This window comes from Mus caroli, unplaced genomic scaffold (genome assembly GCF_978045245.1).
Source record: "Mus caroli unplaced genomic scaffold, Mus_caroli_1 scaffold_11, whole genome shotgun sequence".
Classification (NCBI taxonomy): Eukaryota; Metazoa; Chordata; class Mammalia; order Rodentia; family Muridae; genus Mus; species Mus caroli.
In genome coordinates, this window is record NW_028227266.1 from 42785152 (window position 1) to 42806530 (window position 21379).

The following is a 21379-nucleotide window of genomic DNA, read 5'->3' on the forward strand; positions in this document are numbered from 1 at the left end:
GTATGTTGCAGAGTAGTGTTATAGCAGTGGCTCTCAGCCTGTGGGTCTCGCCCCCCAGAGCCTCGCAGGTCAGATATCCTATATCACAATCACATGTACATTATGACTGATACCAGAAGCAAAGTTACAGTTATGAAGGGGCAACAAAAGAACTTTATGGTTGTGGGTCACCACATGAGGGAACTGTGTATATAAAAGCGTCACAGTGTTAGAAGGTTGAGGACCACCGTGTTATAGAGTGACAGTGAACCAAGAGAAAAAATGGCCAAGAGATAAAAGGGAGTGTGACCTGGTGACTGATTGGTAGGCAACCATGGGAGTAACAGACCTGATATTTAAAAGCTGATTTTTTTTTTTATGAGAACTGATTAGAAACTGTGTGGCTAAAGGATATTTGGTAGCCAAAACGGGATTAAGGCAAGGTCGCAGATGGATGGTGAGGGGCCGTGCATGGAGTGTTCTAATGAGTGTGGGAGCCTTTTGTGTGGGGAGCAGGTGCAGGTAGGCGCACTGAAAAGCCTATCCCTGGTAGGCTGTGGTGATACGCATCGCAAGAGTGATCACAGTCCTGGGAGAGGTAAAAAGCCAACACAGTAGGGAATAAGAAGTCGCACCAAGCTCTACAGTATTCAGGATTAGGAAGTTACTATCTAAGAGAAAATCAACATGGTTTGAGAGTAGAACCAAACCGAGCTGAGACTATAAGAAAGCAGTTTAGGATGATCTGCGGGAATCCACATCAGGGCTGTCTGCACGGGGATCCCGAGGTAAGGTGGGACACAGACTACCACAGCACTGTTGCATGGACTCCACCTGTGTGTGCTCCATCACTCCTTCCCCACAGGTCCTAGCCAGCCCCCATTGTTCCCCCTGCTCAGCACTAGATCTTTTAGGTGGGTAAATCCTGTATGTGATATGCCTTAGAGAAAGTGGAGGGCTAATTGTGATGGCCAGTACAAGTGCTTTAAAAATATAAATCCCGGGGGCTGGTGAGATGGCTCAGTGGGTAAGAGCACCCGACTGCTCTTCCGAAGGTCCAGAGTTCAAATCCCAGCAACCACATGGTGGCTCATAACCATCCGTAAAGAGATCTGACTCCCTCTTCTGGAGTGTCTGAAGACAGCTACAGTGTACTTACATATAATCAATAAATAAATCTTAAAAAAAAAAAAAAGGCATGCGCTACCACTGCCCAAAGGGGGTATTTAAAAAAAAAAAATAAACCCCTAGCTGGGCAGCAGTGGCACACAGTTTTAATCCCAGCACTCGGGAGCAGAGGGAGGTGAATTAATGTGAGCTCCATGCCAGCCTGGGCTATATAGTGAGACTATAATCTAACAGACAAAATAACATCCACAAAAGAAAACAAAACTCCAAATGATAACAAAACAAGAAGAAGAAATGAATGAATGTATTGAGTGAGGGATACACAGAAGACATAGGTGTGTAAGAGATGACCAAGTGAGAACAGTCTGTTACCCAAAGAAAACAAGAGATACCACAAAGTAGAGGCTACACAGCACGAATAGCTTCACACCCCTCCCTCCCTTCCCCCCCCGCCCCCCCCCCCCCCCCGTCTCTTTCGAGAGTGCTGGCGATCAAACCTAGGGTCTGGTTCACAGTAGGCAGGCTCTTTCCTACTGAGCTGTAACCCAACCTTGTCCGTCTGTCCGAGCAGTCTCATTTCCTAGCTGGCTGGCCTCTGCCTCCTAACCGCTGGGATTACATGTGTGCAGCACCATGCCTGGCTTCATATTAAGCTTCAAATAATGAAAGGTTCAGAGGATGGAGAGATGGCTCAGGAGTAAAGATCACTTGCTGATTCCATAGGGGACCTGGATTTGGTACCATGCACAAGGATGGTGGCTCCAGCCATCTGTAACCCTAATTCCAGGAGACCTGATGCTCCTTTTGAACCTCCTTGAGCACTGGGGCACACATTAGGTGCACATAAGTACACGAAGGCAAAACATTCCTACACATGAAAGAAAAGCCTGCAAAACCAAAAAAGGCAACTTAAAAAAAACAAAAACAAAACAGCCTTTGCTGTTTACTGACATTGTTTTTGGAGGTGTTGCTGAGTGACCATTGCTGATGTAACTGGTGTGCACTGCAGAAGCTACCATCCCTCTCATGTTTTCTCTTTACAGACTGGGAGACAAGGGGCACGCACCCTCTGCTGTCTACCCTACCTTTTGTCACAGAGAACTGAAATTGCCTGCTCACAGTGTTGCTTGTTACTTTTTTTTTTTTTAAATAAAAAAGCCCAAGAAACCAAGACCCCCAAACAAACAAAAACAGTGCCTCACTATGTAGCCCTGGAATTTAATTTATAGACCAGGACTGCCTTTAACACACAGAGATCTACTTATGTCTGTCTTCTAAGAGGCATGCACCACCACTCCAGCTTGTTAAAATCTTTCTTCTAATAATTTTGTCTTTACTGTTCTTCAAATACTGGGATTTCTTTTTTCTGGTGTTAGAGATCAAACTCGGCTGTGTTTGCTAGGCAGGCACTGTCACTAAACTACATTCTTAGCCCAACAGTACAGTTTCACTCTGAAAAAGGGTCTCACCATGTAGCTCAGACTGGCCTTGAGCCCTTGGGTAACCTAAGCTGGCCTTCAGCTCTTGATCCTTCTCCCTCAGCCTTGAGCCATGGGCTCAAGAGTGCCACCCACCTGACTGAATTCAATGTTTTGAGTCATGCATCCCAGGTTGGTCTCAAACTTTGTATGTAGCCAAGCAGGACTTTAAACTTCTGATCTCTCTACCTCTCAAGTGCCTACATTTACAGGCCATGGGCCACAGGCCTGGTTTATGCAATTCAGGGAATCGAGCCCAAGGCTTTGAGTGTGCTAGTTAAGAATTCTATCAACCGAGCTACATTCTAGTCCCTATTCAATCCTTTTTCTTAAAAAACAAAAACGTGTTGGCAGATGGGTATGGCTGGGCACATGAGGTCAGGGGGTAACTTGCAGGAGTTACTTCTCCCCATTCAACCCTGTGTATTTCAGGGCTTGGACATCAGGTTTGGTGGCAAATACCTTTACTCACAGAGTCATCTTACTGGCTCCATGGTATAGCCAGGCTAGCTTCAAAGTCATGATCCTGCCACCTATGCCTCTTCAGCATTTCCTGCTAGTGTATATAACCAAGCAGTGCAAATCTTTCTCTCTTTTCTGTTTTTTTTTTTTTTCTTGAGACAGGGTCTCACTATGTAGCTTTGGTTGTTTTGAAATAAACTCTGTAGACCAGGCTGGCCTCAAACTCAGAGATCTACCTGCCTCTGCCTAGAGAGGGCTGGGATTAGAAGTGAGCCATCATACCCAGTTCCAGGCAGTGCAATTCTTAATATGGCATAAAAGATACTTCATATTCTTCTCAACATGCTGGCTATCATCTTACCAGTGTCCCCTATCCACCACTTCAGACATACTAGTGTTCTTCCAGGATGCCCGCTATAACAGAAATTTTAGGTGTGTGTGCGCGTTACCTTTTCATGTCAGTCTCCTTGCTACATAACCAAATATGATCCTGACTTTTTTTTTTTTTAATGTTTTTTGAGACAGGGTTTTTCTGTGTAGCCCTGGCTGTCCTGGAACTCACTTTGTAGACCAGGCTAGCCTCAAACTCAGAAATCTGCCTATCTCAGCCTCTGGGATTAAAGGCTTGTGCCACCACGCCTGGCTGATCCTGGCTTTTTTGTAGTGGAAATTTTATCTAGATTGAAACACTGCACCCTACAGGGAAGCCCCTTATGCAGGAAGGTAAACAACTTAAAATAGCTTCAGGAAGTCCCTGAAACTGACCAGATTCACTAGGCCTCTCCCTGCCAGAGTTAATAATAATGAAAGCTGAGAGCCCCTCAGAGGGAAGGAAACTGAACTGCAAAGACTCCTAGATCAGGCCACCACTTGCCTGGAAGAGTTTCAGACTAAATGAGACCAACCAACTTACACCAACCTGTTAAAGTATGTTGTAGGTTCCCCAGCTTTTCTGAGCTGTTAGCCATGATGCAGTGGGCTTTGGTGATGCCATTTTTAGTCATTTTTTTCTCATATAAGTAACCCCAATAGAATTTGGGGTTTACTAAGTTATTAGACTTCAGTGGTATCTTTATTTGGGTCTGTCATGAAATTCCTATCTGCAGTAAGTAAATGTGTGTTGCATCTCCCCATGAAAAGTTTGTCACACAATACTTAAGTTAAATGTATATGAGTGTTTCTGCCTACATTTCCTGTGTATCTGTTCATTATGTCCAGCGGCCAGAAGAGGGCATTAGATCCCCTGGAACTTGTAAAGAGATGATTGTTAGCTGCTATGTAGGTGTTGGGAATTGAACCTGGGTCCTCTGGAAGAACAGCCAGTGCTCTTAACTGATGATCCTGCTCTTTAAGCCTTGACCTTTGACTATCCAGTTTCACTTTCCCTGCTGGCATGCACACGTCTTTCCCTCCATAGAATAGCTTTGTGGTTGTTCCACACCGTACTCCATTCTTGGATCCTCTAAGTAACCTAGACTGGCCTCATACTCTTGAACCTCCGGCCTCAGTCTTGAGGTTTTCTTTGGGTTATATCCAGAAACCCTGTTTTGATTCATCTTCTCAACATAGTCTGGGCTATCGTCTTTCAAGTTTTATCTTCCACTGTCCTCATCTTAAAACCAGACAGAGCTCTCAGAACAGGGAACAGTCTTGAACAGGTTTCTATGCTTAGGAAATACTTGGATCTTCACATAAACACCTGAACTACAACAAAAATCAAGCAACCAGTATTCACAAATTCCACGAAACTCCAAACTAGGAGGCAAGGTGTGTGGAAGCTACAGGGGCAAGAAGCCTGGTGAAATGCAGGGATTACTACATGCAGCCCACTGCTCCTGTAATCTAGGAAAACGCAGACACAGTGAGTCAGAGGTGTTGTGGAGAAGGAGGAAATAGTAGAGAAGACTGTCTTCTGGTGTGACCGTTGCTTTAAAAAGGAGCATTACATAGTACAAACCACTGGAGTTTAGGTTACAGCAGGCATGGCTAAATTCCTATCTCTGTTATGTTTTTCTCCTGGTTAGTTTTAACAGTCATGCACTACATGGAAAAGAAATCCACCTAAATCGTTATAGAAGTATTTCTACAGTCCTTTGCTATGCAATTTAAATGGTGGTATACTTCCAGAAACAGGTTTTAGTCTTAATCACTTGTGCTCCTTTGAGCACTTCTTTATATTTCAGAAGAGGAGCGGTCTCCATAAAGACCCTGCTGCTCATGTCTAGAAGAGCTATAGTTTCTTCATTAAGGTATAGAAGCCGTGTTCCAATTGTGGGATTAAAAGGACAAAAACTAAACGCTACTATACTGTGGACCATATGACTTTAACAAATGTACAACCACCTCATCATCTGCAAAGATAAAGAATGGTTAGAATCACACCCCTGAGCCAACCAGACTGCAGGGTCTGTGGCGGTGGCAATACTGGATCAGTACCTCTTCTAACATCCTCAGGAGCCGCTCCACAAGACAAACTGATGCTAATCACTGTTTATTTCAGCCCAGTGAGAGCCTTGGATGACACCGCTGTAACCATTAACTAGCTACTGGATCTTGAAAAGCTCTAAGAACCACAAAACCAGACGAATGGCAAGATTATTAGACAGGATCTGTCTATGTAGTTCTGGCTATACTGGAACTGAATATGCAGACCAGAATGGCTTTGAACTCAGAGACCTGCCTGCCTCTCCTCTGCCTCCTGAGTGCTAGGATGAGAGGTGTGGGCCAGTTACATGGCTCTTTTACCCTGCTCTACTATCAAAGATGTTATAATCATGTACCTGAGAATGCTACCCCTTTCCTTCTTGAGGATGCAAATATTTAATTTGAGACGTACCATCAACATTTTTACACAACTGCTGAAAAATAATCCATCTTCTTTTTTTTGTAATTTCTGTGTATGAGACAAGGTCTCTCATAGCCCAAGTTGGCCTTAAACTCCTGCCCCTCCCCCATATTTCCTTTCGAGACAAAGTCCCATTCATTATACATTCAGGCGGGTCTTGAACTCCTTGATTCAAGTGATCTTCCATCAGTCTTTTCTGTTGCTGGGTGTATGCACTACACCTGTTTTGGCTTCTCTCTCTTTTTTAGAGATAAGAGTTTGTATTCCCATTGTAAAACCATTACTGACCTGAAACTGTGTGGATAGATCAAGTCAGCTTTAAATGTAGTGAGCCTTCCAACTCTACCTCCCAACCTCTAGGCTTACAGACATATTTTGTTTTTGTTTTTGTTTTGTTTTGTGGGTGGAGGAGACAAAAGTTTCTCTGTGTAGCCCTAGCTGTCCTGAACTTGCTCTGTTGACCAGGCTGGCCTCAAACTCAGAGATTACCTGCCTCTGCTTCCTGAGTGCTGGGATTAAAGGTGTATGCCACGACCACTGCCTGGATTTGAATTTAAACCTTTGAATTAAAATTTTAATCATCATGTATTTATGTACCAGGTTGATATATTCACATCTGTTTTTCCTAACTGCAGGTTAAACAGACACACACTTAAACCTGTATCAATGTAACAAAGCCAAAGCCAACTCAATTTACTCTCAGGAAATACTATGACTGCAGTATTTGACAGAGAAAACACAGCAGTGTTTTCAACACCTAGTATTTTATTCAGACAGCAGTCCCGTTACACATGGTCCAAGAACATCCAAATAAGAACTCAAATCAGAAGTTTAAGATTGGTCTTCAAACATCATAGCCAACAATGCCACGTTTGCCTATGATCTCTCCGATATAAAACCACATCCACACCTCAGTGGCCACCAAACCATTCAGCACAGCTTCCTGGAAAAGAAAAAAGCAGAAACTTTAAGGTACTTTAAAAAATGAACAAACAAAAAACCCAACACATATTTAAAACTGTTCTCTCTCAGAGAATGTAAGGAGGCCATTTAAAACTACAGAACAATTTTAGCCCAAGCTAGGAATTACTGATATTCAGAGAGCCTTGAACTTTCAATTTTGTGAGGCAAACGGACCTGAGCTTATAAATTGTTTCAAAGAGCTTTTTAAAGACCTGAACTGACTTAACCCTTTCATTATTATTTTATGAGACACTTTATGGGTCCTAAAACACCCCACATCCTGGAAGTGGCTCACATATTAGATGGGGCATTCATAGGAAGGTTTCACTCTGAACAGATACTTCTGTCTAAGATGATGGGCTCTGTCTTCTTCCCTCTTTCACTATCATTTAGTTTAATTTTTTCCAAATATTCAGTATCCGTTTCATATTCTTGACCAACAAGAAAAACAAAAGCAAACCACACATGGTTCTAGGAAGCACTGTTTCATGTAATCACAAACTCAGAATTACAAATTCTAGTTAGGAAAAAAAATCCTTCTATAAACAAACTGGACCTTTTTACTACTAGCAACAATAGCATTTTTGGAAGTCATTTTCCTCCTTCAGGTAGACCAGAGGCTAATGAAGTCTCCTGACTGCTACCCTTCCCCAGGCAAAGGCTCTGGCCACAGCAGTTACTAGATATCCGGTGTACTTAAAAGTCAAGTTTCAACTCTTGTGGTATTTAATCTACATGCAATCTGAAAACCCAGATTTTGGCATTTTTGCTCTGCCTAATAACTCTAGATGTCATTAGCTGAAATGAAGATAATTCAAGTACTAAAAAGAAAACAAAGCCGGAAAACTGTATCATATTATAAGATACTTGCTGACATCAGGAAGGAGAGTGAGGTAGGTTCCCAGCTCTCACTCACCTTTTTGCTCTACAACCACAACTAGACCAAGACAAACAACAGCTGGATCACTTCTATCCAGATGACAAAATGAGAGAAGAAAATTTTTTCTTGGCAGTCAAAAAAAGATAATCTCTCATTATGTTGGACTTTGCCTTATTGGAAAATATATATATTAAGCAAAAGAACTGGAAATATTTCCAGGGAGATATTTTTCAATCACAAACATACTTTTTCATTTAGCACATAGTTACCTTAACTGTAAGGTGTTTGAAGCTACCAGTTTTAGCACTTTGAATGATTTTTTTCACACTCTGAATAGCTGTAGGGATTTCACCAGGGGTTGGGGGAACCAGCTCAACCTTGGCGTAGTGCCAAAATGTGGCCAATCGAGGCTTCGAGTAAGTCACGGCAGCTGGAAAACAAAACAAAACAAAACAGAAACCCCAGGATGAACTCACTGGAGATGGAAAGAAGCAGATGTGTGGGCTGGACACAAATATTTATTCATGTATCACATCCACTCACTGTATGGACTGAATGTGCACCCAGTGTGAAAGTCAGAGCTGCTGCTCCCTGGTAACAAGAAGCTTTTAAAGATGCAGAACACCTGTGTCACAGGGACACTCAGCCAGGCAGGAAGCTCTAAGCTGTTAATTATGTCAGGACTCACTAGTGGCCAGCTAGTACTGTTATTCACCTTTGAATGGCAAATCTAATTAAGTGTAAAGTTACTCATAGCTAGATTTGCAAACAAAGACAAAAGCGTATTGTCCTTTGTAGAAACAGCAGATTTTGAAGAGAAGGGGTCCAAAAGGGGAAGAAGCTGTGTAGAATAGCATTCTTCTAACAATAAGATTGAGGCTCATCACAGTATTGGCCACAAGTCCAGATGGAATTACACCAATTAGTATCCGTTCGTTTTTTCGTATCCTTAGCAATATGTGCTGGCTTAAATCTCTCTTACCAGAGTACAGCTGCTCCCCTTTCAAACAGTGCCCTCAATACAAATAAAATTTACATGTAGTGTTAAGAACAATCAAAATCAGATTCTGCACTATGGTGGCTCATGCCTTTAATTTAACTCCAGTACTGAGGACAGAGGCTGTGAGTTTAAGAATTGCTTTTAAACTGAAATTCCTTGATGTAGTCACTATTTTAAGTCAATGAATTTAGCAGAAGATATATTAACAAATTCAACACAGGGTCTGGGGATGTAGCTCAGTGGTAGTACATGTACAAGATCTTGGACTGAAGTTATAGCAGACAGAGACAGAAACGAATATAGAAACAGAGATGTATGGTGAGGGGGCAGGAATCGGATGCTGCTGGATTTTATAATTATATGTATGTATATAGTGGGGGCACAAAAACAATAATGCATGCATGCATTCATTTTTTTTTTCCTAAACAGGTTTCTCTGTAACCCTGTCCATCCTGGAACTCATTCTGTAGACAAGGCTGGCCTTAAATTCACAGAGATCTACCTGCCTCTGCTGCCACCATTTGGCTTATTTATTTACAGTCTCGGGGAGACTGTAAAGAGCTGAAGTGCTCACTACGCAGAGACTCGAGTGATAACACCTGTAAAAATGTCATAAGTGAGTTCCAAAGGAGTGTGTAGTAAGTAAAATTCTGCAAATATGTTAATGAGGCCAACTTTTCCAACATTTATAATTATTTTTTTCACTTTTAGGAAGGCTTTGTTATGTATTTTCCGTTAATAGTACTAAAACTGCAACTTCTAAACACAAATAAATAAAATATAGGGGAAAAAAAGGAGGTCTGACTGCTCTGAAAAAGTCTTTTTGAGTTCAATCCCCAGCAACCACATGGTGGCTCACAACCATCTGTAATGGGATTGGATGCCCTCTTCTGGTGTGTCTGAAGACAGAAACAGTGCACTCACATATATAAAATAAATCTTAAAGAAACAAACTCACAGAGATTTTTGTCTTTTGTGTCTGATGCACCGTATGTGTGTAGTGCTCACAGCAGTCAGAAGAGGGCACCAGATCCTCTGGAACTTGAACTGTGGTGGTGAGCCACCACACTCATGCAGAGAACTGAATTTAGGTCCTAAGCAAGAGTTCTTAACTACTGACCCATCTCTTCAGCCCTAGAAACAAGTATTTATATGTATAGACTAACATGCAATTATAGATATATGTCTGAATACCTGCTGTGCTCCCTAGTTTTGTGTCAACTTAATGAAAGCTAGAGTCACTTGGTAAGAAGGAACCTCACTCAACTGATTGGGTAGTGGTGGTGCTCATCTTTAATCCTGGTGCCCAGGAGGCAGAGACAGGCAGGCATATCTCTGAGTTCAAGGCCAGCCTGGTCTACAGAGTGATTCCAGGACAGCCAATGCTACACAGAGAAATTCTCTTTCAAAAACAAAACAAAAACCACACACACACAGAAAACCAACCAACCAAAACCAAAAAACCAAAAAACCAAAAAAGGAACCTGAATTGAGAAAAAGCCCTACCGGTCTGCCTGTGGTGCATTTTCTTCCTTTGTGACTGATGCGAGGGGACCCAACTCACTCAGGGGATGCTACTCCTCCCACGACACTGCCTCCCTCTCGTCATGGTGGGTTTTGTTGTTGTTTTTGTTTTAAGACTTTATCTTATATATATGTGGGTACACCGTCACTGTCCTCAGACACACCAGAAGGCATCGGATCCCATTTGTGAGCCACCATGTGGTTGCTGGGAATTGAACTCAGGACCTCTGGAAGAGCAGTCAGTGCTCCTAACTGCTGAGCCATCTCTCCAGCCCAGTCATGGTGTTTTATCATAGCAAATGAAACTAAACTCAGACACCTGTCCACTGAGAGGACTTTGAAATGGACTCTAGCAGCAAGGAACAAACCCAGATCCTAGATGGTAATTTGTGAATTCCATTGTTTAATAAAAGGAACCAAGGCTCCTTGGAGAAATAAATGGTCAAGGCTAAGTAAGGCTGGGCAAAGAAAAAAGATAAAAAGATGACTTACCATGTAGAACCAAAAACTAAGAAGACATGTCAAAGGGGCAGAGGTACCAACTTAAAAGATCTACAGACTGCCAAGGTGGGCACAATCTCAGCAGTAAACGACACAGAATTAAATACAAGTATGAAGTGAATGTAAAAGAGCCAGTGCAATGTACAATTAAAATAACAGGAAGCCAGGCGTGGTGGCGCACGCCTTTAATCCCAGCACTCGGGAGGCAGAGGCAGGCGGATTTCTGAGTTCGAGGCCAGCCTGGTCTACAAAGTGAGTTCCAGGACAGCCAGGGCTACACAGAGAAACCCTGTCTCGAAAAACCAAAAAAAAAAAAAAAAAAAAAAAAAAAAAACCAAAAAAAAAAAACAGGAGAGAGAGAGATTGAGTAAGACAGATCTTCCTCACAAAATTCCACTTACTATATGTAGAAAATGGACTCACCCCCCACTCTAACAGACTCACCCCTTCTGCTCTGGTAACTTGCTTGTAAAGAATGGGGGTAGACACATAAGGCTGGTCACTACCAGTATGTCGCTATAATGATCTTTTCTGAGGGGTGGGAGATAAAGGTAAGAGGTGGATTTGCTGAGAATTCCAGGAGAGGGAGGTGTGCACATGAAAATGATTATAAAATGTTACACAAATGTATGACACCTCCAAAAAATAAAAACAGGTGCAGAAAGTGCAAGCAGTAGTTTTATAGTGGAAGACCTTGTCAGCTCAATAGATGGCATGAATACCACTGATCTCTTAATATGTCATCAGGGTCATCTGTCTCTGTGGTTCTTGCTCTTTTTCTTTTCTTTTCTTTCTTTCTTTTTTTTTTTTGAGACAGGGTTTCTCTGTGTAGCCCTGGCTGTCCTGGAACTCACTCTGTAGATCAGGCTGGCCTCAAACTCGGAAATCCGCCTGCCTCTGCCTCCCGAGTGCTGGGATTAAAGGCGTGCGCCTGGCGGTTCTTTTAAAGATTGATTGATTTATTTTCTATGAATACACATAGGATCCTATTATAGATGACTGTGAGCCACCATGTCACTGCTGGGAATTGAACTCAGGACTTCTGGAAGAGCAGTCAGTGCTCTTAACCACTGAGCCATCTCTCCAGCCCCTGTGGTTCTTGTTCTTAAAATCCCTGATTCCAGGCTAATCATTAGAGAAACCCAAGATAACCAGTTTGGAGAACATTCTTCAAAATATCTAGGCAGACACCTTCAAGTGGCCAAATCATGAAAGTAGAGATCATAAATAAGAAAGGGGAGACTGCAGACACAAGAAACTAGTTCTAAGGTAATATCCTAGATTCGTAGACTCAAAATATATGAATGGAAAAGCGGGTGAAACATAAGTAAAATTTATAGCTTAGTTAAGGGGAAAGAAAAACAAAACAGAAAAATAGACTTTCACCTTTCTGAGGGAACTATGATAATAATTACTGACTTCTTTCTTCCTTCTCTAGCTGCATGCCCTAGGGAACTGAAAGATCTAGTCAGTAGTCAGTATCAAACACTTTAACATTCACACTTAATACACCAGCCTGGGCTGGAGAGATGGCTGCTCTTCCAAAGGGCCTGAGTTCAATTCCCAGCAATCACAATCACATGGTGGCTCACAACCATCCGTAATGGGATCTGATGTCCTCTTCTGGTGTGTCTGGAGACAGCTACAGTGTACTCACATACATAAATAAATAAATCTTAAAAAAAAAAAAATATGCCCCAGCCTATGCTGCAGAGCACAATCTACGTAACCTTCTGTTCCGTCAGAGCCCTCAGGTCTCAGTACTTCTGGGAGAACAAGTTATCTTACAGTTACAACAGTGGAAAGGTTCTATGCTGTTTCCTCACCAAAGTTTACCTTGATAATGTCTTTCGTTTTGGATTTCATCAATAAAATCAGTTTTAAATTTCTGAATACAAGCTACCTAAAAGATGCAAAAGTCATACAGCTGGGAAAATATTCTCTATGAAATACTAAAAATAGCACCTCAAACCATCAAAGTCCAAATGTCAAAGCCTTTTGGTTGTATTGGTGTAAAAATTGTAGTACATTGCTTCAGATCACCTAATGATTTTACTAAGGAAATTCTTTGTTAAACAGCTATTGGCAGCCTCAGGTTCCATAGGAAGGAATCCAGTATTTATAGACTCTGACACTTTAAGGGTTTAAACAGCTCACTATTATCTAGCTGGTGATGAAGGGGAGGAAAAAAATGAATTACTAAATATGCAAACAGGTTGGAAAGCTCAAAATTACAAGTTTTTAAAATTCCACCTCAGAGGGCTGGAGAGATGGCTTAGCGGATAAGAGCACTGGCTGCTCTTCCAGAGGTGCTGAGTTCAATTCCCAGCAACCACATGGTGGCTCACAACCATCTGTAATGGGATCCAATGCCCTTTTCTGGTGTGTCTGAAAACAGCTAGTGTACTCACATAAATAAAATAATTAATCTTTGAAAAAAAATTCTACCTTCAATTCACATTTCATAACCAAATTTGAACATTTGGAAATCGGGCCTTCAACCACTTAATACAATACAGAAAAGAAGAAATTGTAAACTTAATCTCCTGCTTCAAAAATACAATAATTTTCTACTCAGAAGAGAACTGTATCGATTGAACATACTGCTCAGGCTTATAACTACTCAGTGTTTATCTGAGAGGCCGCGGCCTATCAGAATTTTCAAACAAAACAACCCCAGGAATGCCAAGCCAAGGTTCTGAAGACGACTGCTGATAGGCGTCGCTTTCTATGCTGACTGGGGAGGAGGGGATATTCACCCCTACGTTCCAAATTCCCTTCATCGGACGCAGAATTCTCTAGGATCTAACCAGGATGGTAAGCAGACATAACTTTCAAAGATCTCTCACCCGTCTTTAAAATTTCTGATGGCTTTCAAATACTTCGCTGAGACGCAGACCAGCTATGAGGTCTGATGTGTGACCTCTCCCCTGTTACCGACCTCCCTTCCCAACTCTCCCGGCACGGTAAGGGGGCATCACGGCGTTCGCGGCGGAGTGAGGCCGGGCAGAGTTACACCACCCACTCGCTCCCCGGCCGCGGCTAGGGTCCTGCAGCTTGTGAGCCCTAAGCTGCCGCGGGCAGGCCAGGCGAGGCTGCGGCCTTACAGTGGCCTCCTGGAAGCCCTCCCGACGCCCACGGCCCCTTGGTGCCGCAGCACACTTCCTCCCCTCGCGAGCCTCTCCCGGGCTGCGCTCACCGGCTACCATCGACGGTGCCTTCTCCGCGAAGTTACGGATGAACTTGGCCATGGTCTAAGGTGGAAGGTACGTCTCCCCGAACCACCGGCTGAATGTCACCCCCGGAAGGACCCGCGGCAGGACCCCCTTCCCCCATTTCCAAGGTCAGGCTGCCCCTCTCTGTGCCTGTTCAAAACATATAGGTATTGATTCCCTGTTTGTGGCATCTCATTAGTCAGTTTACTTTGTTCACTCCAAGTAAAAACCTAGATATAAAAAAACTGAGGCACGATAACACGTGAAGAATACTGAGATTCCTCAGGGAGCAGGCATTACTTGGGACAGCTATTCATGTTGGTCCGGAAGATCGTTGAAGTGGGGGGGAAATGCGCATGCGTTATTGGTTTTCTTGGCTTGAACGCCACATTAGCTTGCGGCAGTTTTATAGCTTTTCAGAAAACATGGAAATCGAGGCTGGAGGGCTTCATAAAATGCTTGTGGACCGATACGTTCGCTTTAAAGGCATAGCAGGTCTGAGGTCAAATAGGAGCTTTAAGGGGCCACATAGGCGTTACATTATGTGACTCACCCATTCACCGACTTCTTTAATTGACTTTTTATAATTCCGTTTTCCTCCGCAGCCAGTATCAGAATTGGGATCCAATCCGGTTTTTCAAACAAGCCAGTAGGCGCTGTGCGGACAAGAGGAAGAAAGTCATGTGTGTTGAGGGTGTTGCACTGTGCCAGGCATTTTGTAATTTGGTGGAAGCATGCTTTGGGTATTATCCCCTTAGAGACCAAGATTCCTAAGTAGTCATAGAAGGAGTATCAGTTGCAAGATAAATACACAAAGGAACATAAGGTTAAGCGTGGTGCTGATCTGGGAAGGCGTAGAGATTCTTGGTGTATAAGAAAATATACAAATTCCAAAGGCGGTAACTTTGACATTATGAATGAAAACAACAAAAACAAACCAGAAAACCCAAAAACTATGTAGGAAAGTAACATTTGATGAGGAGAACAAGTTCTGGAAGAGCCCAATCTTTAGAAGAAAAACTGAGGGGCTGGAGAGATGGCTCAGCGTTATGAGCACTGACTGCTCTTCCAGAGGTTAGGAGTTCAAATTCCAGCAACCACATGGTGGCTCACAACCATCTGTGATGAGATCTGATGCCCTCTTCTGGTGTGTCTGAAGACAGCAGCAGTGTACTTACATATAATAATAAATACATCTCTAAAAACAAAACAAAAAACCTGAAGTAAAATTCATGGGGTGGTTAGAAAAGTTAGAAGTGGGATCAAGGAATCAGTGAGGGAGAGACATGCTGCCTTAGATAGTGAAGTCAAATTAAAGCAGGAAAGATAACCTGAAACCCACGTTATACCAGCATACAGGAGCCTGAAGATTGGAAGTTACAGGTCAGCCTGGGCCGAGGTAAGACAGGTCAGCTAATTATGAGTGTGAACATCTATGCCATTAACTAGAAAAGGTTTCAAACCCTTAGAAACCAGATTGCAGCAATGAAGAAATATGGAAGCAAGAGAATATAAGTCAGACAACCCAAGAGGAAGGTGGAACTCAGGAGACAAAGAGTCCAGGACAGGAAGACAGCAAAGATGGCAAAGATTGTTTGGGAATGGTGGGACCTCTTCCTTAAATGGGGTGAAGGGAGAAAAGTTTCCACGTGAGGAGTCTGACACATGCCACCTGTGTGAAAAGGAAGTGGTGAGCAAGGCTACATTTCAGAGTGTCTGAAGGACACAGAGAAGGGCAGTGGTGGAGCCTACTGGTCTGTGGGCTGTACAGTTGCCTGTAGTTTAGGTAGCAGGGGGTAATGGTTAAATTAACCTAAGCTGAGATCCTACACACCACAGGCATGGGAACAGAATAAGGACATGGTGACAAAGTATTAAAAGGTCTGTTATTTAGGTTGGATAGTGGAGCCATAAAGGAGCTAATTAGAGACTAAGCTCCTGAGACTTTCTCCTGAGGACAGCCGCAGGGTGCCTCTAGAGCAGTGGCTCTCAACCTTCCTAACGCTGCCACCCTTTAATACAGTTCCTCATGTTATGATGACCCCAACCACGAAATGATTTTTTGTTGCTCCTTCATAATGTAATGTTGCTGCTGTTATGAACTGTAAATGTGTTTTCTTCTTTTTTTTTTTTTTTTAAACGTGTGTTTTCTGATGGTCTTAGGTGACTCACAAGTAGAGAGGCACTGCTCTGAAGGTCTTTAGTGAGGTGTTAGGTCAGCCAGGTGATACACATTTGCTGGCACCCTGCCTTTGAGAAACTGGCAAAACCCACTATGTTTTCAGAAGGACTTGTGAAACTGTCACTCGCCTTTTCTTTTGTGGTAGTGGTACTGGGATTGGATTTAGCAATGTATGTGCTAGGCAAGCTCTACCAGACTTTCCTTTGAAATGTCTTGATGAGATGCCTGGACTGGCTTTGAACTCACTAGGTACCCTTGCCCTTCAATCCTCTGTCACCAGTAGTGGGAATTCCAGGCAAACACCACACCAGGCTGTCACTAGCTTTCAGTATGGTAATGAAGAACTAACAAGGGTGGTAAGTCAGGTGCTCATTTATTAAATACAAGTTTTGAGCATTCCCCCCCCCCCCCAGACAAGTCTGACAAAAAGTAACTTTCCTGGAATGTCTCAAATACAGTTGTCTATTGAGTTTGATTTCAGTTTAACCTTTTTTGCTGTTTTGTTCTTCATTTTCTGTCTCTAGCATCAGTCTGGCTTGTCACAGTACCCAGTAGGCTTTGGCTTTGCCCAGTGGCTGCTTAGCAACCAGAACCAAATAAAGTAATGAAGCGTTTAGAGTGTGGTACTGAGCAGCAACTGGCACTTTCACCTGCACCGTTATGCTACTTCTCACGTGTCCCTCAATTTTCACACACCCACGGAAAGCTATATTAAACAAACAACTGCTTGAACTCTAAACAATTTTCCAAGTTTAGTATTAGCCTCTTGGTGAGTTGTGAGCCAACTCAAGTCTTCACTTTCCTTTAGTACTCCAGCAAAGCCGTCATATAAAACTCGTCGTCAGAAGTCTTCACAGATTTACAGCCGCCGCAGAGTTCCAGACAAGACACCCTTTGACCTTTGCAATGCACATATGCCTCTCAGTGTACCAGGATGGAGTCTTTAGAGTTTCTTTTTCTGGATGTCTTTAAATTAGTTCACAGAAAGAAAGAAGGCACAGAGGACACTTGGTTTGCTCACCACAGTGGCCTTAAGCTACACACGTGCTTTTGTGATTAAAGGAGTTCAGCATCTTCGTGGCGTCACGGCCATTCATAGAAAAGTATCAGAAGAGCTTAAAAAACAAAACAAAACACAAGCTTGCCAAAACAGGCTAACAATCTGAAGGTTCAGTTCAGAAGCAGAATACAGACACTGGAGGCAGCACGGAGCCCATTCTCTAGAAAGCTGCTGGCAACAGCTGTCTTCTCAAGGGTTTGTACCCATCTTCCTCCATTTTTCACTTGTGAAACTTGGGTCTTCCCTCATTTTCAAATAAGAGCGTAAAAACATACTCCCGCATTCACTCTGGAAAGTAAGAGCAGCAAGTAGAAGCTTATTTCATATGCAGTCCATTCCCAGAGAGGGAGAGGAGAGGAGAATGCTGCATACAGGAAATGAAGTTCATTTGAAGGAAAGAAATCCTGTCAACATCTAGCTAAATGCCCAGGGGCACACTGAGACCGTCTTAACCTTCTGGCATTTATAGATATGCCCGAGGCTTCCCTGTTCACAACAGGTACATTCTTCAATAGCCAGAGTGAGATGCTCTCTAATCACAAGTTTTCCAGTTGACACCAACAACAAAAAACACACAAAGGACTGCTTATAGCAACTTGTGTTGGAATACTGACACACCGCATTTGTATATGTGTATTCTTTTGTAACAGTAATGTTCTGTAAAAGAAGCCACGGCCACATTTTCTTGTCCTTTACACCTCTGGGCTGATACTGATATAAAAACATCTCACAAAGGACTGGGCCTCTTAGAGCAAACAGTTGGGAGAAGTGGGCAGAACCACTTAGTAACTACCCAGAAAGAAGTATGTATTTAAAATGGCTTGTTGCTTTAATCTCTACTTTGTTAATTGATAAACTAAGGTTAGATAAGAAGCAGCTCTTAGAAGCCAGGTCACAGCCCAAACACTAGCTATGTACATTGTAGTCTTAGGGTTTTACCTGACTAGAACAAGTGAGAAAACACTGCCACCAACTACACAAATCTTACCTGGGAAGACACGATATAACGTGGCACTCAATTAAGTGAGACTAATAAAAAAAGGACACAGTATCTGTGTTTAACACATATACACTGAGATATACTGTATTAAGTGTCCTAAAATGACATTTTCATGTAGATAGAATATTTATTGCCTATTTTACCTAGGCCTAGTCCTTGGAGCACAAAAGAGAAGGGGCCCATCAGCTTCTCATTTATCCTTTTTACTGCAAGTTCCACACTTTACTGTCACTCATTGAAAGATTGTGCAGCTATGTTTTTGGTGGTGAGATCCTCATAGGAGTGTTTGTTGTGATCGTATCTTTAAGTGACAAAATAATACAAAAGTTGTATAAGATTTCCTCATCTCCACCAGCCAAAAAATCTATACACACACTAAGGTATTTGCATTTATCTGGAAAGTTACTCTGTAATATTACAGAGCTATAGTAAGGCCAGGTGCTTAAGTCCAGACCTTATGGGCTAGTAAATACACAGGACAGTAGGATTTTTGGATGTTATCACTGTCACTGAAATAGCTGACATCATAGACGAGTGCTCACTAAAAAAAAATGTCTGAACAGTACTTGGGAAGGGAAAGAAAAAAATGGCAGGACATTTTTGTTGTTGGACTTAATATAATTTAGGATAGAAAAAGAAACAAGGAGAATAGGAAAACCGAGGCTAAAATTAGTGATGATTTATAAAGATGCTGTGAGGAAGAGAATTTTCTGTAAGCCAGGGAAACAACAAGGTCTTAAGAATCATAATTATCATAATTTGCACAAGAACAATTTTTCTAATTTAAACAACAAAGAATGAAATAAAACAAAATAAAAAACAAAAACAAACCAAACCAAACCCCAACAAAACAAATCAAAACAAATCAGAAAAGAAAAAGAAGAGGCTCAGAGCCAGAGAGGGAGAGAGAGGGAGAGAGAGGGAGAGAGAGAGAGAGGGGGAGAGAGAAAGAGGGAGAGAGAGAGGGGGAGAGAGAGCGCGAGCGAGCACAAGCACCAGCTCACGCCCGGGCACGCATGTGCAGTTCACAGTATTTATTCAGGCTGCTCCTTTTGTTGCTTCCTTTCTGCGAGCCACCGTTGGATTTTTTCTTTCAGTTCTGTGTTGGGCCGGATCTGGTCCATGGTAAGGGGACTACGGTTAAAAGGATCTGTTTGGTCACTAGGACAAGAAAAGAATGAAAAGTGAGTTACTTCTGAAAGTTCTAAGACCCTAGGGCCGAGCAGAGCATCTGAACACCCCACATGCGCTGTGACCCAAGACATGATGCACTGTAACTGAGTCCAAAGATGACTCCTGGGTTAGGAAGAAGGAAATGGAAAGGGTGCGATTTGAGTCTTCTTCAGTTACCGTCTCTACCTCATAATAAACCTTATTCAACTGTATTCAGGTTTTTGTTTTATTTCTGTTGTCTTTTTTTTTTTTTTCTTCAGTGTTTACACAATGTTTCTCTGGGTAGCCTTGGCTGTCCTGGAACTCACTCTGTAGACCAAGCTGGCCTCGAACTCAGAGATCCACCTGCTTCTGCCTCCCAAGTGCTGAGACTAAAGGCATGCGCCACCACCTCCCGGCTGTCATTCAGATATTGATCCTAGTGGTTTTGCGAGCGGGAGGTGGTGGTGGTGGGGGGAATAGCTCAGTCATAAAAGCATTGGATGCTCTTCTTGATAACCTGGATTCAATTTCTAGTACCTATATGGAGTTTCATAACCATCTGTAATTCTAGTTACAGGGGAGTCAATGTCTTTTTTCTGACCACTGTGAGCACTAGGCACATACATGGTACACCTACATACATACAGACAAAACACATGTATAAGTAAAATAACTAAATGTTATCTTTGTTAACAGCCTTTAGATTTCTCTAAATCACAGACACCTATGTTATCACAAATCACCATTTGTAGGGTTTCCCCCTTTTGAAATGGGATTTTGTTATACTGCCCAAACTCCTAGGCACTAATAACCCCCCATGTAAACCTCCCATACAGTTGGTGCTGCAGATGAACATCACTGAACAAGGTTCACTACTTGTCATTTTAGTGACAGAGTCTTGGAACAGTATAAATTGTTAAGAGAAAATGCCTTGTAACAGACATTTGATTAAAGTAGCTGACTGCTATGCAAGTAAATGCAGATTATGGTTCAGTGCTGAGAGTACAGATCAGTAGCACAGTGCTGGCTCAGCATGCACAAGGTCTGATTCCAAGCACTACAAAAACACAAAGCTGGGACCAGCAATATGGCTCAATGTGTAATGATGTTTGCTGGCAAGGCTGAAGATCCAAGTTTGATCTCCAGGACCCACAAAGTTGGAGAACTAATTCCTGCAAGTTGCCTTACCTCCACACTTGCGAGTACACATGCGTTCATGTGTATACACACACACACACACACACCAAACAAATGAACACATAAATAATTGAATGTAATTTAAAAATTGTTGCAAAACCAACAAAGAAAGACTCAAGACTGCCTGAGATAGCTCAGAGTGCAGAGGAATTTTAATACAGCAGCAGGGCTGCTCTGGCAAGAGATCACAGACCTTCTAAGCCTGTGTCATCTAACTGGGAAACAGATACTCCTTTAATCCAAGGAGACTGAGGCATGCAGATCTCCGAACTTGGTCAGTCAGTTGGGAGTCAGTTGGGAGTCAGTGCAGTGCGGTGCAGTGCAGTGGAATTGAGTTTGTTCATGAATTCATGTAGTTCAGTGCAGGTCAGCAGAGGCAGCTGAAGTCAGAGAGTAAGTATGAGCCAGAGTATTAGGGCATATTGCCCAAGTAAGTAAGGCCAAGCAGAGCAATTCAGTGAGAAGCTGAGAGAAGCCAGATTGAATCAGTCAGCTTGGAGAGGCCTTTGAGCCTGAACAGCTGAGTAGAGCTAGTCAGCCAGCCAGAGATCAGAGAGCTAGAAAAGGTGAGCTTTTTTTTTTTTCCCCTGCAGTAAGCCTCGGAGATGACAATTTCATTAGGTGAATAAAAGATATTTTACAGTAGTGTGCTTGTCTAGCATGCACATAGCCCTAAGTTGTGACCCCCAGTACCACATCAACCGGGGATGGTGATACATGTCTGTGATTTCAGTGCTTAGGAGGGGGAGATAGCATGATCAAAAGCCGAGTCTTCCTCAGCTACAGAGTAAAGCTCAAGCCTGGGCTACA

The 21379-nt window shown here is 42.7% G+C and overlaps 2 protein-coding genes across 6 annotated transcripts in view; both read right to left on the bottom strand.

The window, feature by feature from the left end:
- Nucleotides 1-6615: 6615 nt before the first annotated feature.
- Nucleotides 6616-14112, bottom strand: Atp5mg (ATP synthase membrane subunit g). Its single transcript, XM_085844599.1, has 3 exons — nt 13960-14112; nt 8005-8165; nt 6616-6835 (listed from the first exon to the last, which is right to left on the bottom strand). Exons 1-3 carry the CDS (start codon nt 14009-14011, stop codon nt 6737-6739), a joined length of 312 nt encoding a protein of 103 aa, XP_085700725.1. The 5' UTR covers nt 14012-14112; the 3' UTR covers nt 6616-6736.
- Nucleotides 14113-16511: 2399 nt separating this feature from the next.
- The window catches only part of Ube4a (ubiquitination factor E4A), a 42307-nt gene continuing 37439 nt past the window's right edge, over nt 16512-21379 (bottom strand). For all 5 annotated transcript variants that reach the window (XM_021171814.2, XM_021171813.2, XM_021171812.2 and 2 more), the window contains exon 21: nt 16512-19378. In XM_021171814.2, coding sequence (XP_021027473.1) covers nt 19252-19378 — 127 coding nt within the window. In that variant the 3' untranslated portion in view covers nt 16512-19251. The remainder of the gene's footprint in view (nt 19379-21379) is intronic.

What these genes read in the sequence shown, in the direction of transcription:
- Atp5mg (XM_085844599.1), bottom strand. Translation starts at nt 14,011, where the DNA reads ATGGCCAAGTTCATCCGTAACTTCGCGGAGAAGGCACCGTCGATGGTA. An exon ending in GGCACCGTCGATGGTAGCCG is followed by an intron (nt 8,166 to 13,959) that starts GTGAGCGCAGCC and finishes TTTGTTTTCCAG; the next exon opens with CTGCCGTGACTTACTCGAAG. An exon ending in TCAAACACCTTACAGTTAAG is followed by an intron (nt 6,836 to 8,004) that starts GTAACTATGTGC and finishes TTTCTTTTCCAG; the next exon opens with GAAGCTGTGCTGAATGGTTT.